We start from the raw sequence: 21,603 nt of genomic DNA, 5'->3' as shown, positions 1-21,603 counted from the left end.
CTTCTTCAAGAGAGGCACCCCGGACCCTCCTGGTCCACTCCAGACGCCATTTTGAGTCCACCGCGTGGGCTTGAATTTGCCAAGGCTTTGTTGCCCAATCCTGGGTCCAGCGACGCCGACAGCTTCAATCTTCGTGGGACAGCTCGCTCCTCCATCCTGGTCGCCGACAACGCCTCCTGGTCCGTGAGATCTGCGAACACAGCGTCACACACTCACCTAGTCGAGGTGGCTACCATCCGGTGCCCTCCTGGTGCCCACTGACTACTGGCTAGTAGTCTCGAACTTGGTCCCCTCTGCTTTCAGGTGTCCTCTTCCTTCGATCCAGGCTTGGATCCATCGAACTTTCTTCACTGGTCGCCTGCCAGCAACTTCTTTCTTCCAGGCTCCTGGTCCGGCAACGAGGATTCCCGACGTCTTTTGAGTCCTATGCAGCTGCAGCCCCTGGGCTAGGTAACTTCGGCATTTCGGTGCCCCAGCATAGCCTCACTATCCAAGGGTCAGGATCCACTTTCGTTTTCTCCCTACCAGGTCGGGTTCGCCCGAGAACACTAACTCTGTGAAATCTAGCTACCATAGACTTTGTCCCGCATCTCGCGTGAGAGTGCACACACTGCACCAGAGTCCCCTGGGTCTCCTAGAAGTAATCTAACGATTCTATAGTCAAGTCCTAGCGATTCCAAAGGCTATTAGTACTGTACTTACCTGCTAGTAATTTCGCATTCCACTTTCAGAGTATATGGTTTTCCGTGCCCCTCGGGCATTTGTATATACTGTGCTAACCTAAGTATTTTTGTAAGAGTTTTGGTTTGTGCTTAGTACTCTGTCCTCATAAAGAGTACAGGGCTGTTGTGATTTAAATAAATACACTGTTTATTTTCATAACACTTGTGTGGTGTCCTTTCACTTGGTATTCAAGGGGTATATGTGTGGTAAACAGCTGGCTCAACGCGCCCTCTCGAGTCTTTAGCATTAGACTGCTCGTCTCCACGCTACTAGGATAGCTGGTCAATAAGGTTGACTTACAACCAATCATCAATAAGGGTTGCTGGACTGATACATAGTGTTCACTAGAATAGTGAGCACTGCATATCAGGCCACCTTCTCACAGGAACGTCTTTGCATCCACTAGTGCAGCCCTTAGGTCTTTAAATACTGTGTGCGTTTTGGCTCGGGCTACTTCTGCCCTGTGGGACTCTGCAGACTCTTTGCTTACTGCCTCCTCCAAAGGTGCTCGAGCTGATCTCTTTTACTCCATTCGGGATGGCCGTAACGTGGCTGAATTCACAATCTGTTCAGCCTTAGACACTGCTGATTTTTTGGGCCGAGCCATGGCGAGTTCTGTTGCTTTGAGGCGTCACGCTTGGTTGCGAGATCGTGTCTTCCCTGAAAATATCTGGGAACGTCAGGTTGATTTACCCTTTGATGGGGTTTTGCTGTTTGATGTTCACGCCGAGTCGCCGGTTCACCGGCTGCTGGCGGGCTTTCGTCCTCCCACTTAGATCCTTTTAGGCCTGCCTTCTGTGGTACATTTCCATTTTGCATCCTTTAGATACCTTCTGTGTTTACCTAGGCAGTGAGCCTTTAGATGCGCTCTGTGTTTAACATGAGCAGTGAACCATAAGTCTTCTTTTTTATGTGGCAAGGGGTGTTTACTCGTTTATTAGCATCTCTTGGATGCGTTTTCTTTCAGTTCCTGTGTCCTCTGCTTTTGGCTTTCAGCCGGTAGCTCAGCTCGGTTATATCATTACAGCCCGTAACACTGTTCATGGATTTAATTTGTTGCTGCATTCTTTTGACCTGGCTTATTGGCCTAAGAGGTGTGTGTCCCGTTGTCTGGTGTATACATACTCTATGTGGGGTACTTGTACGCTATTATATAGCCTTGCTTATCTCACCTGGGCCTGGAGTTGATGTGGGCTCCATGCACCGATTGAAGGTCCGTTATGTGTTCTGTTTTTCCTTGGTGCCATCTGCTTTCGCGATAGTTATCCACCCTTTTTTTGAGGCTTCTTAGTCTCCTTTTCGCAAACAGCTCGTACTTGCTCTTATGCTGCTAGGTAAGGTATGGCATATACATTAAGTCTACATACCGGTTGCCTTATTTTCCTCTTCCTACGTCGCGTCCTCTTGCCGTGGCTGCGAAGTTTGGACCAATATCTCCATGTGTGGGGAAGCCCCTTTTAGGTGGTCGCTGCATCGCTAGGCGAGACCTAAAAACTGCTTTTAGGTAAACTCATCCACTATGGAATGCAGAACGCATTAATTTATGCCTACACTTGTATAAACAAAGATAAAACTGGCGAGTGAAGAGCCACACAGCGTTGTAAACAGGATATCGTAATTCAGACAAGTCTTCTACCTGCATTTTTAGAATAAAACGCCATTATATTTACTGCTGAAATTAACATTGGCTATTTACATTTCTTAAACTCAAAACAGGTGAGCGGTTAGAGTGCCTGCACAACTTTTAATTAAGCTAATGGCGATTGTGTTTCAGTTATCCTTTATTACAGCCCGTTTGAGTTACAAAAGAGAAAAAAATTAAAGAAAATATGATGTGAAATGTATAAAAAAAAAATGTATTACGGCATGCAGTGATTTCAAAGGACGGAGATAATATAGTTTTCCCCAAGGGGACACTATTGATGTCAAACTCTTTATAAAACTTCCACTAGCACTTGCAGTGGTTGTCAATGGTACTAGATGCATTTCAGTTATCGCATATTACATTATGCCGTTCAAAAAGTACTGGGGCGGGACGTAAACTGGCAGTACATTGTATGCATAGAATTCGAAGCTGCTGTGCAGTGTTAACTACATCTTCTATACTTTTGACCTAACAGGCACCTTTCCTTCATTTTTGTCTTTTACTGAGTGATGGTTGAGATTACTTTTGGATAACGTTCCACTTTGTTTCAACTAGGGGTTGTGAAGTGACTTACTGCTATACAAAAGAAGGAATAAAGCAGTCTTGCAATTCATGGAGGTATCACCAGATTGTGAACATGGAGATCCCTACCCCCATCTACAGATTGACAGTTTCAGAAAGAAGGTTCACGGGGTCTCTGATCCTGGCAAGAACATTCTGTGTTTATTCCTTCAGTGAGGCTTCCTACAAAACATAACTAGGATAACAAATTGTTACATTACTTTTCTTTGTCTGTTGTGCGCTTCGTCCTGGATAGCCGCCTCTTAGGAGTCCTACAGCCTTCTTGGAATGGTGGTGTTCATAGTGTGCCATTGTTTTACTCTTTCATGATCGCTGGTATCATCTATACACATGGTAGCCATTTTGAACGTTTAAAACAGTTATGCATTATATACAATACTATTTGTGTGGCTGTCCAATGCTATATTTAATTTAATATATCACTTTTTTATTTATTGCAAGCATGTACCAAACAACTTTATACCTTTTTTTTAATTTATTTTTTTAAATTTATCTTTTAATGCTTAAATGTGTGTTTCTTTTTGTGGCTAGATGCGTGTGTGAATGCAAGTGAGTCAGCGGGGAAAGAAATGTATATATGATTGCAAGGTTAATTTATTAAGTGCATAAATGAAGTGTCAAGTAAATAAACCCACTAACTGGAGAACTTGCAGACCTACAGACATTGCCAGTGGTTATTGGATTTGTGTTGAAAATCATAGAATGCACATGAAAGTGTCTTCATGTCCTAGGATTACTTTAAGTTAATAGATCTTTAAATTGTATTCGACTTAATACTTAATACTATGGCTATTTTAATTTATATTCCCGTATTTAATGGCTGAAACTCAAATAAAATGCTGGTTTACATTGTAAGTTAATCCTTTCTGCTAAATAAAAATGAGCAATTTTGCAGATCACAACAATGAAGCTTGAGCGTGAAAAGGCCCTGGAGCACAAGAACAGAATGTCTCGGATGCTGGAGGATAGAAATTCGTTTGAAGAAAAACTCAAGTCTTCACGACGGTCTGTTTATGAGGTAAATATCAGTTTGTCTAATGATCATGGTTAGTAAGATGTAAAACATGTTATAGGTCTATAAATCATGGTAGTGCAAGATAGCCCTTGCCATCAAGTTTTTTATTTTTATTTAAAACCTTTATTTTTCAAAACAGTAAACATGATATTCAGTGCATATCAACATGGGTAGTTGGTGTTCCCCCATCCAGCCTCACTATACCTGACAAGCAGTACATAAGAAACATCATTGCATACACCAAGTCTACAAGCCTGCTACATATTGATTGAATAGATCCACACTAAGTTGACCCCATCAGATGACAATGTACCCTATATATGGTTTAACCAACCTTTTCAGCCATGTCCGAGTCTGAGGCCCCATATGTATTAAATTCATCCAGCAGCTGCTTCCAAGCCTCTCCTGCTTTGGGAACCCTCTTGTCCAAGTGGGAAATAGGTATGTGGTGCTCTTCTGCTGTCCATTACTCCAACACATCTCGAGCCCAAAGGTCTAAGCTCTGCACCTGGGACCCCATCTAGCCTATGGCTTGTCTAAGTTTTGCCAGGTGTAGTTAAGAAAAAGGGGTTACCCTGCGTCCCTCAGAACCTGGGCATTTGTAGTTTAAATGAAAAGCGGTTCAGTTGGGTCGGACCAATTACTTTTGGGAACACTCCTTAATGAGAACACAAGCTCTCTGATACAAGTCTAACAATTTGAGAAATAAATGCTCAAAAGCTTTAAGTCATGTAATCAATCAATTGTATTAAAAAAATAATAATATTCCAAACATTTGGTATCTGAATTGTAATCATTCTTAGATAACATTCAATGCTTGTAGTGACTGTCAAATATGAAGTGACTTTCAGTGAAAGGTGCTCAGTGAATGACGAAATATACAGTGCAATTTATGTACAAGTATATACAAATATCTTCATTGGCCAGATAACAATTTTGAACCAAGGATTCCTAGAGTTCCAATCCGGATCCTGGTATTTCTGAGCCTATGATGTTCGTCGACGTTTCGACCCTGATGCGCCCCGATTGGTGGTCGCGACAGGTCTTTATCAGCGCCTGCACGAGAGGAATTAAGCACCTCCGTTTGCTTTGGAAAGAAATTGTTCTCCACAAGAATTGATTGGCATTTGTGCCACATCGGTCTCAGGCTGAGGCTGCCCGTTCTGACCCCTAAACTGTCTCCCTTCTGTCTTGATAAAGACCCGTCGCGACCACCAATCTGGGCGCATCAGGGTCGAAACGTTGACAAACATCATAGGCCCAGAAATACCAGGATCCGGATAGGAACTCTAGGAATCCTTGGTTCAAAATTGTTATCTGGCCAATGAAGATATTTTTATATACTTGTACATAAATTGCACTGTATATTTCGTCATTCACTGAGCACCTCTCACTGAAAGTCACTTCATATTTGACAGTCACTACAAGCATTCAATGTTATCTAAGAATGATTACAATTGAGATTCCAAATGTTTGGAATTTTTTTTTAATTTTTTTAATTCAATTGATTGATTACATGGCTTAAAGCTTTTGAGCATTTATTTCTCAAATTGTTGGACTTGTATCAGAGAGTTTGTGTTCTCATTAATGAGTGTTCCCAAAAGTAATTGGTCCGACCCAACAGAACCGCTTTTCATTTAAACTAAGTTTCGCCAGGAGCAATGCAAGTTGCAGGAGTTTGTTGGAGAGTTTGCATCTTTTGGGTCTCTACCATTCCCAGCAAGCATGCCGCCGTCGTGCAAGGAACCTCTATGCTCGTGACTTCACCCCACTCTAGGGACCACCTCCTTCCAGAAGCTTAAAACCTTGGTATATTGCCACGTCCAATGCAAAAGGTGGTGCCTTCCTCACAGTTTGAAACTGTGGTTATTATTATTATTTATTATTATTATTATAGGGGTTTGTAAAGCGCCTGGTGACGCCTCCCGGCGTGTCCCCGCGCTGTGGAGAGAGAGTATTAACAGGATGAAGCCAGAAAACAAGCAATTACAGAGTAAAAAGATATGTTTTTAACATTTTTCTAAAGGATGTCTCGTTTTCATTCTGTCTGATATTCAAGGGAAGGGTGTTCCACTTTTTCGCCGCAAGAGTGCGAAAGGATCTGCCTCTCAATCTAGCCTTTTTTGGGAGCGTTGTATTGAGCAGACCTGTTCCCTTGGAACGTAGGGGTCTATTGGGTTCGTAGAGTGAAGCTAGATCAGACATGTAGGAAGGGGCTTTATGATGAATGATTCTGTGGCACCAAAGAAGTGCCTTGAATACTATCCTCTTGCTGATAGGCAGCCAATGCAGGGTATTCAGAGGTTTAGAGGGAGCTCTGCGAGGGAGTCTTAGCACAAGACGTGCCGCTGAATTTTGCAGGACTTGTAATTTCCTAATGTTTTTTTCGGAAGTGCCCAGCAGCAGCACGTTCCCATAATCTATACGGGAGGTAATAAGTGCCTGAGTCATGGTGCGCCTGGAATTCAATGGGAGGAGATCCAGAGTGCGGCTAAGCGTTTTCATGACTCCAAAGCATTTACCAACTGTTTTTTTGACATGACTGTCATAGGAGAGCTTGTTGTCTATCCAGACACCCAAATTCTTGGCTTCCTGACTGGGAGTAGGTACAGGTCCCAAACATGTAGGCCACCAGTCTTTGGTCCATTTGGTGTTGTTCCCACCTATTATGAGCACCTCGGTTTTTGTTCCATTTAACTTGAGGCAGTGCTCAGTCATCCATACAGCCAACTTGCACATGCAAGATCTAAAATTGTCGGCCTCGGAGGAGGGAGCTTGAGACAGGGATATCAGGAGTTGAGTATCGTCGGCGTAGGAGACAAGCTCTACGCCGAACGATTGGACCACCTCTGCCAATGGCGCCATATATAAGTTGAACAGGGTGGGGCTCAGGGCCGAGCCCTGGGGTACCCCCTGTTCTAGTGTCATGCTATCTGAGAGAAAAGTCGCTCTTTGGACCTGAAAGCTTCTGTTGGTAAAGAAAGCTTTCAGCCATCCTAGTGCCTCTCTAGTGACCCCCGCTCTGTTTAGACACTGTAGCAAGATGGAGTGTTCTACAGTGTCAAACGCGGCACTGAGGTCCAGCATGATCAAGGCCATGGTTTTGCCCTCGTCGGCTCCTTCCCGCAGAGTTTCAGTAGCTCTTAGGAGTGCTGTCTCTGTGGAGAAGCTCGTTGCAAGACACTGTTCAACAGATCACATGCAAGATCCCAATCTGAGTCATGGATCGTGTCCCTCAGGTCTGCCTCCCTGCCTCAGTAGGGTATTTTAGAGGTATGCTCCTTGAGAGCTTTATAGACTAGTGTGACAAGGTGTCTTTCCTTGCCCAATCTATTCAAACCTCACAATGTATGAGAAGGCGGTGGATCCAGTGGGTGGATGCCCCAGATTTTTAACTGTGTTCTCCAGCTTGGCGTAGTGGAGGAAGTTACCCTGCCCCATGTCTAAGGTGTCCTGTGTGTCCTGAAACGTGAGGAAGACCTCCCCTGGGTAAAGGTCCCACACTAAAAGGCATCCACCCCCGCCCAACTTTCTTTAGACATATCTTGATCTATGGACCAAAAGGGTGCCCTGTGTAATTACTTTATTACCGCCTGCTCCCACACCGGGCCATGTACTGTACTACGTAGAGGGTCAGGTCACCAGTACAGCAAGGTGTCCTCACCAGTCATAACCTGTAACAGCTGCTTTTCCCAATTATCTGTCTGTTAACCTCGAGCCGCATACTGAAATTGTGCTGCAAAATAGTTGCATATCAAGCAGCACCAAAGCCCTCCCCCCTCCTATCCATGTCCATTTTGAGTAACAACATGGCGACCAGACTGAGCCCCCCCCCCCCCCCCCCCCAACCAGAGAAATTAACAGGCGCCTCTCTATATGTGCATCCATCAGCCCCAAGTAGCGAAAGCTTGTCCCCTATCAACTAATCCTAAACGCAGGCAATTGTTCAGGAGGTATTGTGGTCCACCTCCCAAATGGGAACAGTAAAGTCTTTCGGATATTGACTCGGGGGACGGAGACTCGACCAAAAGCTGCCATATGCCTCATCAAGGATGGCGCAGACTCCTCCGGTGAGTAGTGTTAGATCAATGCATCATATCCATATAAGGAGACCATGTGATTCTACTCACCCACACGTAGACCCCAAGGCTCCAATGCCCTGCGCAATCACATCACCATCAGCTCCACATCCAGGGCGAATAGGAGTGGCGAAAGGTGGACAACCTTTCAGATGCCGCTCTCAACAACCCATACCTCTGATAGCTCGCCACCCACCCGAACCAAGGGGTCCGTGTGCAACAATCAAATCCAGTCCAGGAACGCTGGGCCAAAGCCTGTCCCCCGGAGCACTGCTATGAGATAGCTCTAGTTGACAGTTTCAAAGCCTTCTCTAGATTGAACGATACGAGTGCCATATCTTTGTCCCTTCCAGTGGTCTTGTGCAGTACATGTGTTAACTGCTTGAGATGTTGCGTTGTGCTACGAGCCGGCATGAACCCGCATTGGTCCTCATGAAACAACCCATGCACTACCACCTGCAAGCACCTAGTCAACAACTTGGAGAACCTTAACTTCAGGATTGATCATAGTCAGTGGACGGTACGAGGAGGGATCCTCCTGGTCACCCCCCCTCCTGCTTCTACATATGATGCCCTTGTGCATAGTAGGGATCAGAGTCCCAGTCTTCCGAGCCTCTAAAAATATCTCCAGTAGTTTCTCAGTCAGTTTTACTGAGTTGTTCTGTAGGAAATCCGCTGGGAATCAGTCGCCCCCAGGGGGCCTTTGCCGTATTTAACTCCTGCAAGGCAAGCCTAAGCTCCCTAGCCTAATAGCCTACTCGAAGTTATTTGCCTCGTCTCGTGAGAGACGAGGTAGGTCCAGTCCTGTAAGGAATTCATCTGCACAGCTCCAGCTGATCATCGACCCAGGCTAAATGTAAACTCTGAAAGTGGCCCTCTAAGACATCACGACGTCTGGTCAGGTCGGCCAACTGTTGCTGAAAGGCGCCATATTCCGCCACCAATTGCCGGCGTACATCACATGTTGTCCCTATACAGGCCCTTTGGACCACTGCCTCAGGGAGTCTCATTCATTAGCCCTAAAGGTAGTAGTGCCCCAGTTACACTCCAGATATTCCTGAATGGCAGTTGCTAATGTCGCCCAGCTAGCTTAGTCAGTCAGGAGTTAAGTGCATGTGCCATCTCCTAACCGCTAGTAAACTCCCCCGCCAGCCCCTTAATGTAGATGTAGCAGCACTTGTGCATAGTCTGAGAGGAACCTCTCCAAGTGATAAGCCGCTTCATCCTCTCTGGGTCTACCCTCGCCAACAGCAGTCGATCTAAGCGGCTGTATATGCCGTGTGCCAGTGAGTGGCATATGAACTGCACCGATCGTCGGTGTGCCAGTGAACCATCAAATCCAAGTTATCCATGGCTTGAGAGAGGGACTAGATTTCCCCATCTAGCATGCAATTAAAATCTCCTGCCCAGATTATTGGGACCCACGCTGCCCTCTAGCAATACCTGCATGGCTCCATAAAAGTGCTAATCATAAATATTCGGACCATGGTGTTAAGAATGGTGATATCCTCGCCGCCGTGCGTGACCTGAAAGAGCAGGTAACGCCCCTCCACATCTGCCTCTCTGTAGACCTGGTGAAAGAGCACCCCGGGGCAACAGATCGCAACCCCCCACCCGTGAGCCTCCCAGAGAGGCGAACAGGGCACCCATAACGGGTGGCCGGAGCACCCTAAGCAGCACTTGCGAGTGCACTAAAATCGTCAAACAAACCCCCATAGGAACTTGGAGTTGTAAAGCAGAAACCAACTGTTGAACACACCCCTCCCCAGACAAACCACAATATAACATAACTGTTCATTAACAGCCTAAAACCCCTCCTCCACAACCAGTAATCTACCAATAAGAGGGAAGGGCTCCCTTTCCCTCCCATGTGTATAATATGTGGTGCGTCATACCTTGTTGCATACTGTATTAAATGTAATTTCCCTGATCTTCTGTCACCCCCCTCCCCCAATCACCTCCCAATTCTCTCAGGTTACCTCCTGCCCAGCCGTGGCATCCGGGAGCTTTAAGTCCATTGTCGAGGCTGACTTAGGCCCCAGGATGCACAGTCCCAGTTTAGGAGCCGTCAAGGCACAAAATCAAGAAAGGGTCAGCCCCAGCTTACCTCCAGGCTCTTGTTCAACAATACTCTCCCTCCCAGCCCCTTAGATCATCCGGTCGAGGCAATTTCCAAATTCCACGCTTCAAACTAATGAGAATGGGTGGGCGCGCCTTCTCTTGCGTTGGCCCCAGGCTTTGGAACTCCCTCCCGGTGTCCTTGAAACTCGAACCATCTTTGCTGAAATTCCGCAGAGAGCTTAAGACCTGGCTCTTCTCTCAATAACACCTGCGATGCGCTAACCACTGCTTCTTTGGCGCCGGGAGACCCCTTGTGGGTAGCTGTGCGCCCTATACATTTAAATACAAATACAAGGCATTGGTGCCATCCTCCTGAGCAATGATCCTGGCCACCATCTGCCCCAGCGATCCAAGAGTCGGCCTGGGCCCTCCAGTCCGAATGCAGGGGCGTGGCTCCGCCTCAAATACCCGCCCTCCAGGATCCTCTCCTTTCCTTTAGCACTTTGTCCCACATGATCAAACAACCTCCGCTGTGTCAAAAAAAATTTGACACCCCTGAAATACCGGTTGGGCTGGTTATAGAAGCATATATCAGAGCCCCTAGCCAGTAGCTGGTTCTTCGCCTCCGGGATAGATTTGCTTTGGGCATGCACTGTCTGCGTATAATCCAGGAAGATTGGAGGTCTTGTGATTCTCAAACCATATATATATATATATATATATATATATATATATATGTGTGTATGTGTGTATATATATGTTTATATATGTTTATTGGTATTTCAAAAAATAAACCAGCACAGATGACATTGGCATCAGTGTTTGGAAATCGAAGCAAACAGTCTGTAGCAAACATCCACTGCAAGAACATAGTAAAAATGTAGGCCAGTACAGCATGGTAAATAAAGACCCACCGTGAACATAGTATCCCAGTCTTTTGTCCCTACCCGGGGCCTCTACAGTCAGTTCCTATATAGGTAGTCTTTCCACATGACTTCTGAATCGCTTGGAGTGGGAGCTCCACTAAAGAGCTGTAGTGTCCCCAGCCGAAACCTCCTCTTGTGTATGTGTATCTACACCTTCCTCGTCCGAAGTGTCCTTTGTGTGCCTCTTGTCCAGAAACCTTGACCAGAAATTCTGTAGTAGGGGATCTCTGTATAGTCATAATCTAGTGAATAGTCCCGCCCATGTGCGTGGACCCCGGAGCAATCAAAAATAATCTCTTAAGTGTTTATGCAGGACTGCACTGAAGACAGCTTAAGAGAAAATTAAAGACTATAATGCAGCCTATATTCACAAGGCTACACTGTCCAGTACTTCAAATAGAAATGCAAAGGATATTCCACCAATATCACATTTAACACAGTCTGCTAAGTTTCATCAATAGAGAAACTTCCCCTTCACAAAATCCTTGGAATGATAGAGAGGAAGGGATGGACAGACAAGCCCCATAGGCTGCCATTATGTGTCTGGAAAAGGGATACCATGCCTTTAAGGAACTCACCAGAGACCCTCAGTATCCCAGGATGCACAGCAATAGTCCTTTTACTTTCAGTTCTTTTTTCCGGCTCCTGCTAGCAGGACCCTGGAGCATTGAGCTCTCCCTTTTTGGGTTTAATTCGAATTTTGACACTTTTCAAGTGTTTAGAGTGTTTCAATCGACGTCTGCCTACTCCTTCCATTTGCTGTTTTCTTTTGCCAGTTTTGTGCCATGTTTGAGGCATGTGGGCTGCTGAATTCATATCTGCGCATAGATTGCCGCCTAGTGTTGGGTCCGGATGATCGCACATTGTTGTCCTGGAAGAGTCTTCGAAGTATCACGAGATAGGTGGCTCCTCCCCTGGATTACAATGCGCATGGGCATCGACTCCATCCTCAGATTGTTTTTTTCCGCCATTGGGTTCGGATGCATATTGGTTCACTCAAGTCGGAATCGAGAAAATAGTTTCTTTAGACCAAAAAGCCTTTAGTTTTTTCGTCGGTTTTGTCTTGCCCAGTTCTGTTCCAGCTCAGTTCCCGAACCGGTTATCCAGAAGAGCTGCGTGCTTTTCGACGCTGAAGGCCCGGTCGACGCCAGAGGCCGTATCGACGAACCATCATGGAACGGAGCCCGTTCAAGAGATGTCCCGTGTGCAACTCGAAATACCCTCACATCGACGTCCACCCGGTGTGCAACAAGTGCCTGTCGCCGGATCATGATGAAGCCAGCTGTATGGCTTGTTCCCGTTTTCGATCCAAGAAGACACTTCTGCATCGGTGCGCTGCGCGCAAGGAAGCCCAGCAGACTGCACCTGAACCGGTGGACATCTTCGATGCCAGGGATGATGGAGCAGAGCGAGAGGTTCAAGAAAACCTGTCGGATCCCGCATCAGAGGTCGACTCCAGCTACGACGCTGATGTTGAGATGCTCGATGCGGAAGACGTCGTCGACGAGGTAGGAGACTACGATGGGGCCTTTGTGGCCATGGAATATAGCTCGAGCGAGGAGCCAGGCCCACAAACTGATACTGGGGCCAAAACACTTCATAAGACTCAGGTCGAGGGATCGCCACAAGGCCTTACCCAAGATCTTCCTTTTAGTTCTACGGCCCCGCCTTCGGGCTCTGCTTCGGACATGTCTAAGGAGCCGCAAGTTGTGAATTCGAAACCGAAAGTGAAAGCTCAAGTGTCGACGCAACCAAAAGTACTCTAGGCTAAATCGAAACCGAAAGTGCAGATTGCTTTGGTCCGCTCGAAGTCCTCGGATCCATCGGCACTGACAAAGCAGAAGAGCGGTATCGATCCGAAGAGGCCGCTAAAGGGCGTGGAGCCAAAGTCTGGCACGCCAAAGGCAAAAGTCAAGGCCGTCGACCCGAGCAAATCGGCGCCGAAGACAGTCGACACTGACAAAGGACTCAGCCATCAGAAGGTTCTCGAACCTCGGCGTCGGCCGGACAAGGCCAAGAGCGGTACAACCCCCGAGTCCACGCCTGGTGGTGCCTCGAAAGATTCCGTTGAGTCGACGCAGCCGTCCGCCTCCTTCTCGAAGCAGGTGGCAGAATCCTTAAAGCGCATCAAGGACAAGGCTTCGGCTGTCGGGCCTAAGGATCCTCCACCTTCGAAGCCTGCCGATAAGCCTCAAAACCATCCACTTCACGCCACCGAAAGTGGTGCCGAAGGCTTTCGTTCCTAAAATGGCCGTCGACGTGCCCAAGAAGGAGTCCACGGTGCCAAAGCCAACAACTGTGGTCCCGGCCACAAAGCATCGACAGTTCTCGCTTGAAGAGCAACAGGAACAGTTTATCGATGCCGAGACAAGCAGACTTTCTATTTATAAACGAAAGCTCGCCCCAGAACAGCCAATGTAGTCCTATAAAATCCCACTAAAAAAGAAGGATTCTACTACAACACCTGTTCTTGTAGAACTTGTATCTCCACGTGGCCATGATGTCTCGCCCACTTATTCAGATATGGAAACTGGGGAAGGTGATAATGACGAATACAGCTATCCTGTGGACACTGATCCAGATGATACTAATGAACCTTGGGCAGATGCTGCTGACCCTGGAGATCCACACACTGCTCCAGACACATGTGTATGCTGTAAAAACGTTGCCTACTGAGGATTCGGCAGCGTTTAATGCACTCATTGAAAGGACAGCCAAGAATCATGATGTCCAGCTCCATGCTGGCCCTATTGAAGTGGACTTTCTGTTCGACACCTTTTCCACCTCAGAGAGGACTGTCAAGACTCTGCCTATGTTGAAGGGTGTCTTGAAACATGCTGGGGAAATATATAAGGAGCCTACAAGAGCCAGGGTGATAAACCCCAGGATTGAAAAGAAGTACAAACCGGCGCCTGGGGACCCTACCTACATTAAGGGACAGTTGCAGTTGGACTCTCTTGTTGTTTCTAATGCCCGGAAGAGGGCTAATTCACTAACAACGGGTGATGCTCCTCCCCCAGATAAAGCATTTTAAGGTGCTAGAGGCATCAGGGAAAAGGGTGGCAGCTCATGCGGCCAATATCTGGCGCATTTCAAATACTCAGGCACTCTTAGCCAGGTATGACGGGGCCCATTACGACACAATGGAGACCCTGTTACAGCACCTGCCAGATGAATATAAGGAGGCAGCTGAGATGCTCATACAGGAAGGGAAGCTCATATCAAATGCTTCTATCAAATGTGCACTGGACACAGCAGACACCGCGGCCAGAGCCGTTAACACTAGTGTCATGTTGAGACGACATGCCTGGCTCAGAATCTCCGGGTTCAAGCCAGAGATACAGACCACCATTCTAAATCAGCCAGTAAACCCTGATCATCTATTTGGCCCAGAGGTGGACACCACCTTGGAGAAAATCAAGAAAGACACAGAGACTGCAAAGTCTATGGGGGCTCAACAGCCGCAGCTGTTCAGGGGAGGTTCTTTTCGTCGCTCAGGCAATAGAAGTGTTTCCAGAGGCCAGCTGTCCCTGCAAACACAGTACAATAAAGGTGGCGCGCAAACCACATACACCAAACAAAGTAGAGGTGGTTATCGTGGAAACAGCGCTAAGGGCAGAGGTCGGGGAAACCGCTCCAGGTCCCCCGCCACTAACAAACAGTGACGCCTTGTCACTGCCCTCGACCATACAACACCTGTCGGGGGGAGACTTCAACAGTTCCGGTCAGTCTGGAAGTCCATCACCACAGACAGGTGGGTCACAAAGCTTATCCAGTACGGTTATTGTCTGGAGTTAACATCCACTCCACCCAACATACCCCCAAGACACCGTCCTATGTCCACAGAGCATTTGCACTTATTGCAGCAGGAGGTACTCGTCATGCTGCAAAAAGGAGCAATCGAGCTCGTGCCTGTAGAAGAAAAAGGCACAGGAGTTTACTTACTGTACTTCTTGATACCAAAAAAGGACGGGTCCCTCAGACCCATACTGGACCTCAGACCCCTCAATCAGTACATTCTATCAGAGCACTTTCGCATGCTAACACTGCAGCAAGTCCTACCGTTGCTCAGTCAGGGAGATTTTCTCGCAACATTAGATCTGAAGGATGCGTATTTTCATACTCCACTGCACCCGTCTCACAGAAAATACCTCAGGTTCACCATCCAAAATCAACATTACCAGGTCAAGGTCCTACCTTTCGGAGTCACCACGGCACCCAGGGTGTTTACGAAGTGCCTGGCGACGGTAGCAGCGCACTTACGGAGACGGTACATTCACGTCTACCCTTATCTGGACGACTGGCTTATCCAGGCAATGTCGGCCAAGCAGTGTGCCGCCCACATGTCCCACACCATTCACCTTCTTCACGATCTGGGATTCTCACTGAATTACCCAAAGTCCCATCTGCAACCCGCCCACATACGGCAGTATCTGGGTGCGGCCATAGACACTTTGGCAACCAAAGCACAGCCAAATTCAGTAAGGATCAGCAGCATTCAATCGCTGATACAGAAATTCAGACCTCAACACTCGCTTCAGGCCCGAGTGTTCATGCAGTGGATAGGCATGATGGCCTCCTGCATTTTCATAGTCCCGCACACGAGACTACATACGCGTCTGCTTCAGGAGTGCTTAGCACGGCAGTGGAATCAGGCTCACGGACAGTTGAAAGACCTAGTGTTGGTAACCGGTCGTGCATACAACTCTCTGCATTGGTGGAATCCACAAAACCTTTGCAAGGGACGACCGTTCCAGGAGCCTGTGCCACAGATCATTCTGAAGACTGACGCATCTCTCCAGGTTTGGGGAGCTCATGTTCTCCACTACACGGTGCAGGGACTATGGACAACGCTGCAGAAAAAGATGCACATCAACGTTCTAGAACTGATGGCTATCTTCATGGCAATGAAAGCATTCAAAGTACATCTGTGCAACAAGGTCTTGTTGATCCGGACGGACAACATGACGGCCATGTACTACATTCAGAAGCCGGGAGGTACACACTCTCCACAGTTGTCTAATCTGGCTCAGAGCTTGTGGAAGTGGGCCATTCAACGGCACATCTTCCTCATGGCGGAACACCTCCTGGGCAAGGACAATCAGATGGCGGACCTGCTCAGCAGGTACAGCCACCAAATGTATGGATGAACTGGTCAGGCAAATTTGTGTATGCGTTTCCCCCAGCACCTTTAATACCGCTGGTGGCACACAAGCTGAAGCAACACTCGATGACTCTCATCCTGGTTGCTCCAACGTGGGCATGCCAACCATGGTACACCACGTTTCTAGAACTATCCGTGGTACCGCATCAAAGGCTGCGCCTCACACCCAGGCTTTTTTTTTGCAGAGCCTTGGCGACATTCAGCATCCAGATCCGCAACCGCTCAACCTGGCGATCTGGCTCCTGAGGTCTTAGAGTTTGGCTACCTCAACTTGCCTCCTGACTGTATGGACATCATCAGGGAAGCAAGAAAGCCCACCACCAGAGCATGCTGTACGGCGAAATGGAAGCGGTTTGTCATTTATTGTGCGGACCACAACATCAACCCGCTGGACGCATCTACTCAAAACATCATTTGTTATCTGTTACAGCTATACAAATGTAATCTGGCCTATGCTTCCATTCGTATTCATTTATCCGCAATGGCTGCTTATCTCCAAAACAGGCAGCATCTCTCCTTTTTCAGAGTGCCTGCCATCAAAGCTTTTCTGGAGGGACTCAAACGAGTCATTCCTCCCCGGACCCCACCAGCTCCTGAATGGAACCTAAATGTGGTCCTCACAAGACTGATGGGTCCACCTTTTGAGCCACTGCATTCATGCGAGATTCAGTTCTTAACATGGAAAGTGGCTTTCCTGATAGCGATTACGTCGCTACGACGCGTTAGTTAACTCCAGGCACTAACTATCCAAGAGCCATTCATACAGATTCATTCCAACAGGGTGGTGCTTCGCACTAACCCCAAGTTCCTTCCTAAGGTGGTTTCACAGTTCCATATCAACCAGACTATAGAACTGCCTGTGTTCTTCCAAAATCCTGAGTCAGTGGCGGAGAGAATGCTCCACACGCTTGACGTCAATAGAGCCTTGATGTACTACATTGATAGGACCAAAGATTTTCGGAAGACGAAACAACTATTTGTTGCCTTTTCACCACAACACAAAGGCAATCCCGTTAAGTGTATTCAGATCTGCTATCAGAAAGCCAAGCGCACTCTAACGATCCCCCCGCGGGCCCACTCCACCCGGAAGTTAGGGGCCTCCATGGCTTTCCTTGGAAATATTCCTTTAGAAGACATATGTAGAGCAGCCACATGGTCTACCACACACATTTACGAAACACTACTGTGTAGATGTGCACTCCAAACAGCAGGCAGCTGTAGGGCAGGCTGTTTTAAAAACACATTTTCAAACTGCTGCAGCTGGCACAGGCGGCCGCCGCTAATGGAGGGACTGCTATGTATTCTATGCACAGATATGAATTCAGCAGCCCACATGCCTTGAATCGAATATGCTACTTACCAGTATACATCTGTTCTTGGCATGTAGGGCTGCTGACATTCATATCGCCCGCCTTCCTCCCCGGCGCCTGTAGCGGCTGCAGCACTCAGAAATACTCTTAGCATGGTCATCATTCACGAAGTTACTCCATCTTTGCCACAATGGCTAAAAACAATCTAAGGATGGAGTTGATGCCCATGCGCACTGTAGTCCAGGGGAGGAGCCACCTATCTCGTGATGCTTCGAAGACTCTTCCAGGACAACAATGTGCAATCATCCAGACCACTAGGCGGCGATCTATGCACAGATATGAATGTCAGCAGCCCTACATGCCAAGAACAGATGCATACTGATAAGTAGCATATTAGTTTTCTGTCAAATGCCTGCATTGTTCGACAGGTGCCCTGAACGTGCCGGGAAGAAGGCTAAATCGGACGTTCACAGTGTGTATCCTCTGTCTCCCTTCATCCCATGTCCCTGAAGATTGCGAGATCCGTCAGTCCTTTTCCAAGAGGACCGTGAGGGACAGAGAGAGGATCCGGCTCCAAGGCCTCGAGCTGAGGAAACTTCAGGATCAAGGTGGGTCTGGGCATGGGAGGACTGGATCTGAGTCCTCTGCCCGTGCTGTGGCCTCCGGGGGGCTCCCCAGTCAAGAGAAGGCCAGAAAACGGCACAGATCTCCGTCGACGTCGATGGTGTCGGCGTCAAGAGGGTTAACCACTGTGTGCTCCCTGTCGACACAGGGCTCTGGGTCAAAGCGGCGTCGCCGTTCGGCGTCTAGGGGGCTCACTCAGTGTGCTCCAGATTTCTCCCCTGAGGCGGAAAGCCGGGGGTCAGGTTGATTGTTTTAAAACTGCTTAAAGGCTGATTGTTCTAAAAACTGCTTGAATTGTTTTTTATTACGTCGCCCACTTCTGGGAAGATTTAATTTCCCTTTTTACCTACATTCCTTCCTGCCCTCGCAGCACCTAGAACCCTGGTCCAGGTGCAGCGATTAGCAGCTGACACGATCGGACACAGGGACGGCCGCCATCTTGGGTTGGAACAAGGGTAGCGCTCCAGTCTTGCGACGCCTACCGCCCTCCTCCACCAGTATATGAATAAAAGGTCCCTTCCGCGCAGCGGGCGGGCGCAGCGGCGCGCCAAAGGAAAGGGGCTGGTCAATCGCAATCTGCTTTTCCCCATCAGGTAAGCGAGCTTACCAACTCTACTATGCCCATAGGTTGTCCTTGTAGGATTGATATGGCTAAAATCAGAGGACCATTCTTGTATAGATTCTGTCACTGGTCCTCACCCTGGGCTCCAGTTATAACACAGTCCCCCCCCAATAATAACCCCGCGACTATACCACATTTTAAAGAGGGGTTAATAAATTTTTGCTCCATGGGCTGTCACAGTCAAGATCTAAATGATCTTATTGTGCAATAAATTTTATAACCGAGACATGGCTGACTGAGTCCAGCAAACCGGATGTAGCAACTGCCCTTCCACCTGGCTACACTATCTTCCGACAGGATAGAATGAAAGGTAAAGGAGGAGGAGTAGCGATTGTGCTCAAAAGCCATATGAAATGTCACACCTTTACTTAAGCTCCCCTAAAAGGGATTGAAGGTTTGGGCTTTTCCATCAAGCTAAATGATTCCTCTTCCTTTTCTGGCGGCTTGATCTATCGCCCTCCAGGTAGTGCCTCAGCATTTTTAGACTCACTAAGTGACTCTTTAGGACAATTCTTAATCCGCTATCCACGTTTTACTTTTTTGGGTGATTTTAATTTACATCTGGAATCCTCATCTGACTCACAGGTACTGAATTTCCTCCAAACCTTGGAGATTTTCGACATTTTACAAACAGTCACACAGCCCACCCATCAAGCCAGTCACACTTTGGACGGAATGTGCACAAATTTTCCCCTCTTAGAGACTCAGCCCCCTGTCCCACAGATTTGGTCAGACCACTTCATGGTCCCATTTCATATTAAGCTCACACAGCCCCAACCTCTAGTCAAATTGACTCATAATTCAAGGAACCATGTTAATTGGACGCAAGTGGAGGTTAACTTGAAGCGTAATCCCATCGTTACTGCACTTATTCCCACTATGCCTAGTGATGCTGCCCAGGGCTCCAAATGCTTTCATACATGGATGCGTCAGGAGATTAAGGACAGAGTTCCACAGAAGCGCTTTCAAGGCAAAGGGAAAAAAGGGAAGATTAATGCCCCTTGGTTCACAGCTGAACTAGCAAAAATTCATCTATTGTGCAGAAAAAAGGAACGTAGCTGGCGAAAAACCTATGACCCGACAGAAGGAAGCTTGTATACTCAGCAGAGAAAAATGTATCTCACGGCGGTCAAAATAGCTAAAAAGACCTTTTATACCAATGCTATTAATACAGCCAAGCAAAAGCAAAAAAAGTTATTCGCCATTGTCAAGTCTTTCACCCATCCTAGAGCCCTACAACCAGAAATCCCACCTTCTTTATGATTCTGCAATCAGATTGCGGACTTCTTTGAAGAAAAAATCTTATTAATAAAAAAAGATTTCCAAGTTCCCTGTCATGTCTTGTCTGCCACTCCACCGGACTGTGGAAAGAATCTGAAGGGCTGTCTTAGAACTTTCACCCTGGTCACGCTCCTCCAGACCCGGGAGACAATTATGTCATGTAAATCGGGTGCCCCCTCGGATTCATGTCCACCTAGAATCCTCCACCAATTAATTGAGGTTGTCAATCCCACCATAAACGAGATTGTTAATGCTTCCCTTAGCACAGGCGTTGTGCCTGGCGAATGGAAGCATGCAATCATGAGACCCCTCATGAAAAAGCAAACAAATCCCCTACAGACCTTGCTAATCTACGCCTGATTTCACTTCTTCCCGTTCTGGGCAAGATCACTGAACAAATGGTCCATAAAGAATAAAAAAATTATGTAGACGCACATCATATTCTTCATCCTCAGCAATCGGGCTTCCGTTCACACCATTCCACGGAATCTGCCCTGATTGAACTCACTGATTCAATAAAACTATTAAAAGATCAGGGAAAGAACGCCGTCCTAATCCTACTAGATCTTACGGCGGCGTTCAATACCATCTCCCATTCCATATTGATTAATAGACTTAGGGATATAGGAACCATGGATGTTGCATTGGATTGGATAATTTCCTTCCTAACAGACAGGTCCCAGACCATCTCCCTGGGCACTTTTCTTTCTAAGAGAAGAAGGTACATTCTGGAGTCCCTCAGGGCTCAATATTGAGCCCTTTATTGTTCAATATATATATATGGTCCCTCTCATCTCTTTGAGTCATACGGCATATTAGTAACATCATATGCCGATGACACTCAGCTTATTGTTCCCTTTGAGAACAATTCTACAGATGCTGAGTCGAATTTTAAGAAGTGTTTAAAAGATGTCTTCTGCTGGATGGAGCAAAACCATCTTAAATGCAACACCAGTAAGACGGAAATTCTGCCCATGGGTAAAAATCCCCAATTCTGTCCCAGTAAATTGTGGCCTGAGAACATCCCTGCGCCACCACAAGTAGTTGCATCAGCGAGGAATCTTGGTGTTCTATTCGACGCAGAATTATCTTTTGACCAACATGTCAGGAATGTTGCAGGAAGCTGCTTTAATATCATTAACTCATTGAAAAAGTTCTTCGACTTTCTTCCCATAGACTCAAGAAAGGCTGTGGCAGTGGCCTTAATCCTTGCACGTCTTGACTATTGTAACGGTTTGATGGCAGGCGTTAAAAAGAAAAACACCCTCAGAAAACTCCAAGACGTGCAACACGCAGCGGCCAGACTTGTTCTCAAGTTACCCAGCAGATCTGCATAAGCCGCCCTTAAAACCCTTCATTGGTTACCACTCCCAAAAAGAATATTGTTTAAAATCTTAATAGCATTCCGTGCATTCAATGGCATTGGCCCGATTTATCTCATCAAACGGTTTCCTCACTACAATCCTGTAAGGTCCTTAAGATCTTCAGGTCAGAACCTGATCAAGCCATTAAAATTCAAACTTAAGACCAAAGGAGGCAAGTCTTTGTCCTTTCTATCTGGTAAAGCGTGG

General features: G+C 47.1%; 1 protein-coding gene across 2 annotated transcripts in view; it reads left to right on the top strand.

Annotated features, from left to right (window-relative positions):
• EIF3A (eukaryotic translation initiation factor 3 subunit A) overlaps positions 1-21,603 on the top strand; it is a 771,171-nt gene that overhangs the window by 410,147 nt on the left and 339,421 nt on the right. For both annotated transcript variants that reach the window (XM_086922925.1, XM_086922923.1), the window contains exon 15: positions 3,846-3,968. In XM_086922925.1, coding sequence (XP_086779051.1) covers positions 3,846-3,968 — 123 coding nt within the window. The remainder of the gene's footprint in view (positions 1-3,845; positions 3,969-21,603) is intronic.

This window comes from Lissotriton vulgaris, chromosome 5 (assembly GCF_964263255.1).
Source record: "Lissotriton vulgaris chromosome 5, aLisVul1.2, whole genome shotgun sequence".
In the NCBI taxonomy this organism is placed as follows: Eukaryota; Metazoa; Chordata; class Amphibia; order Caudata; family Salamandridae; genus Lissotriton; species Lissotriton vulgaris.
This window is presented reverse-complemented; position numbering and strand designations above follow the sequence as displayed.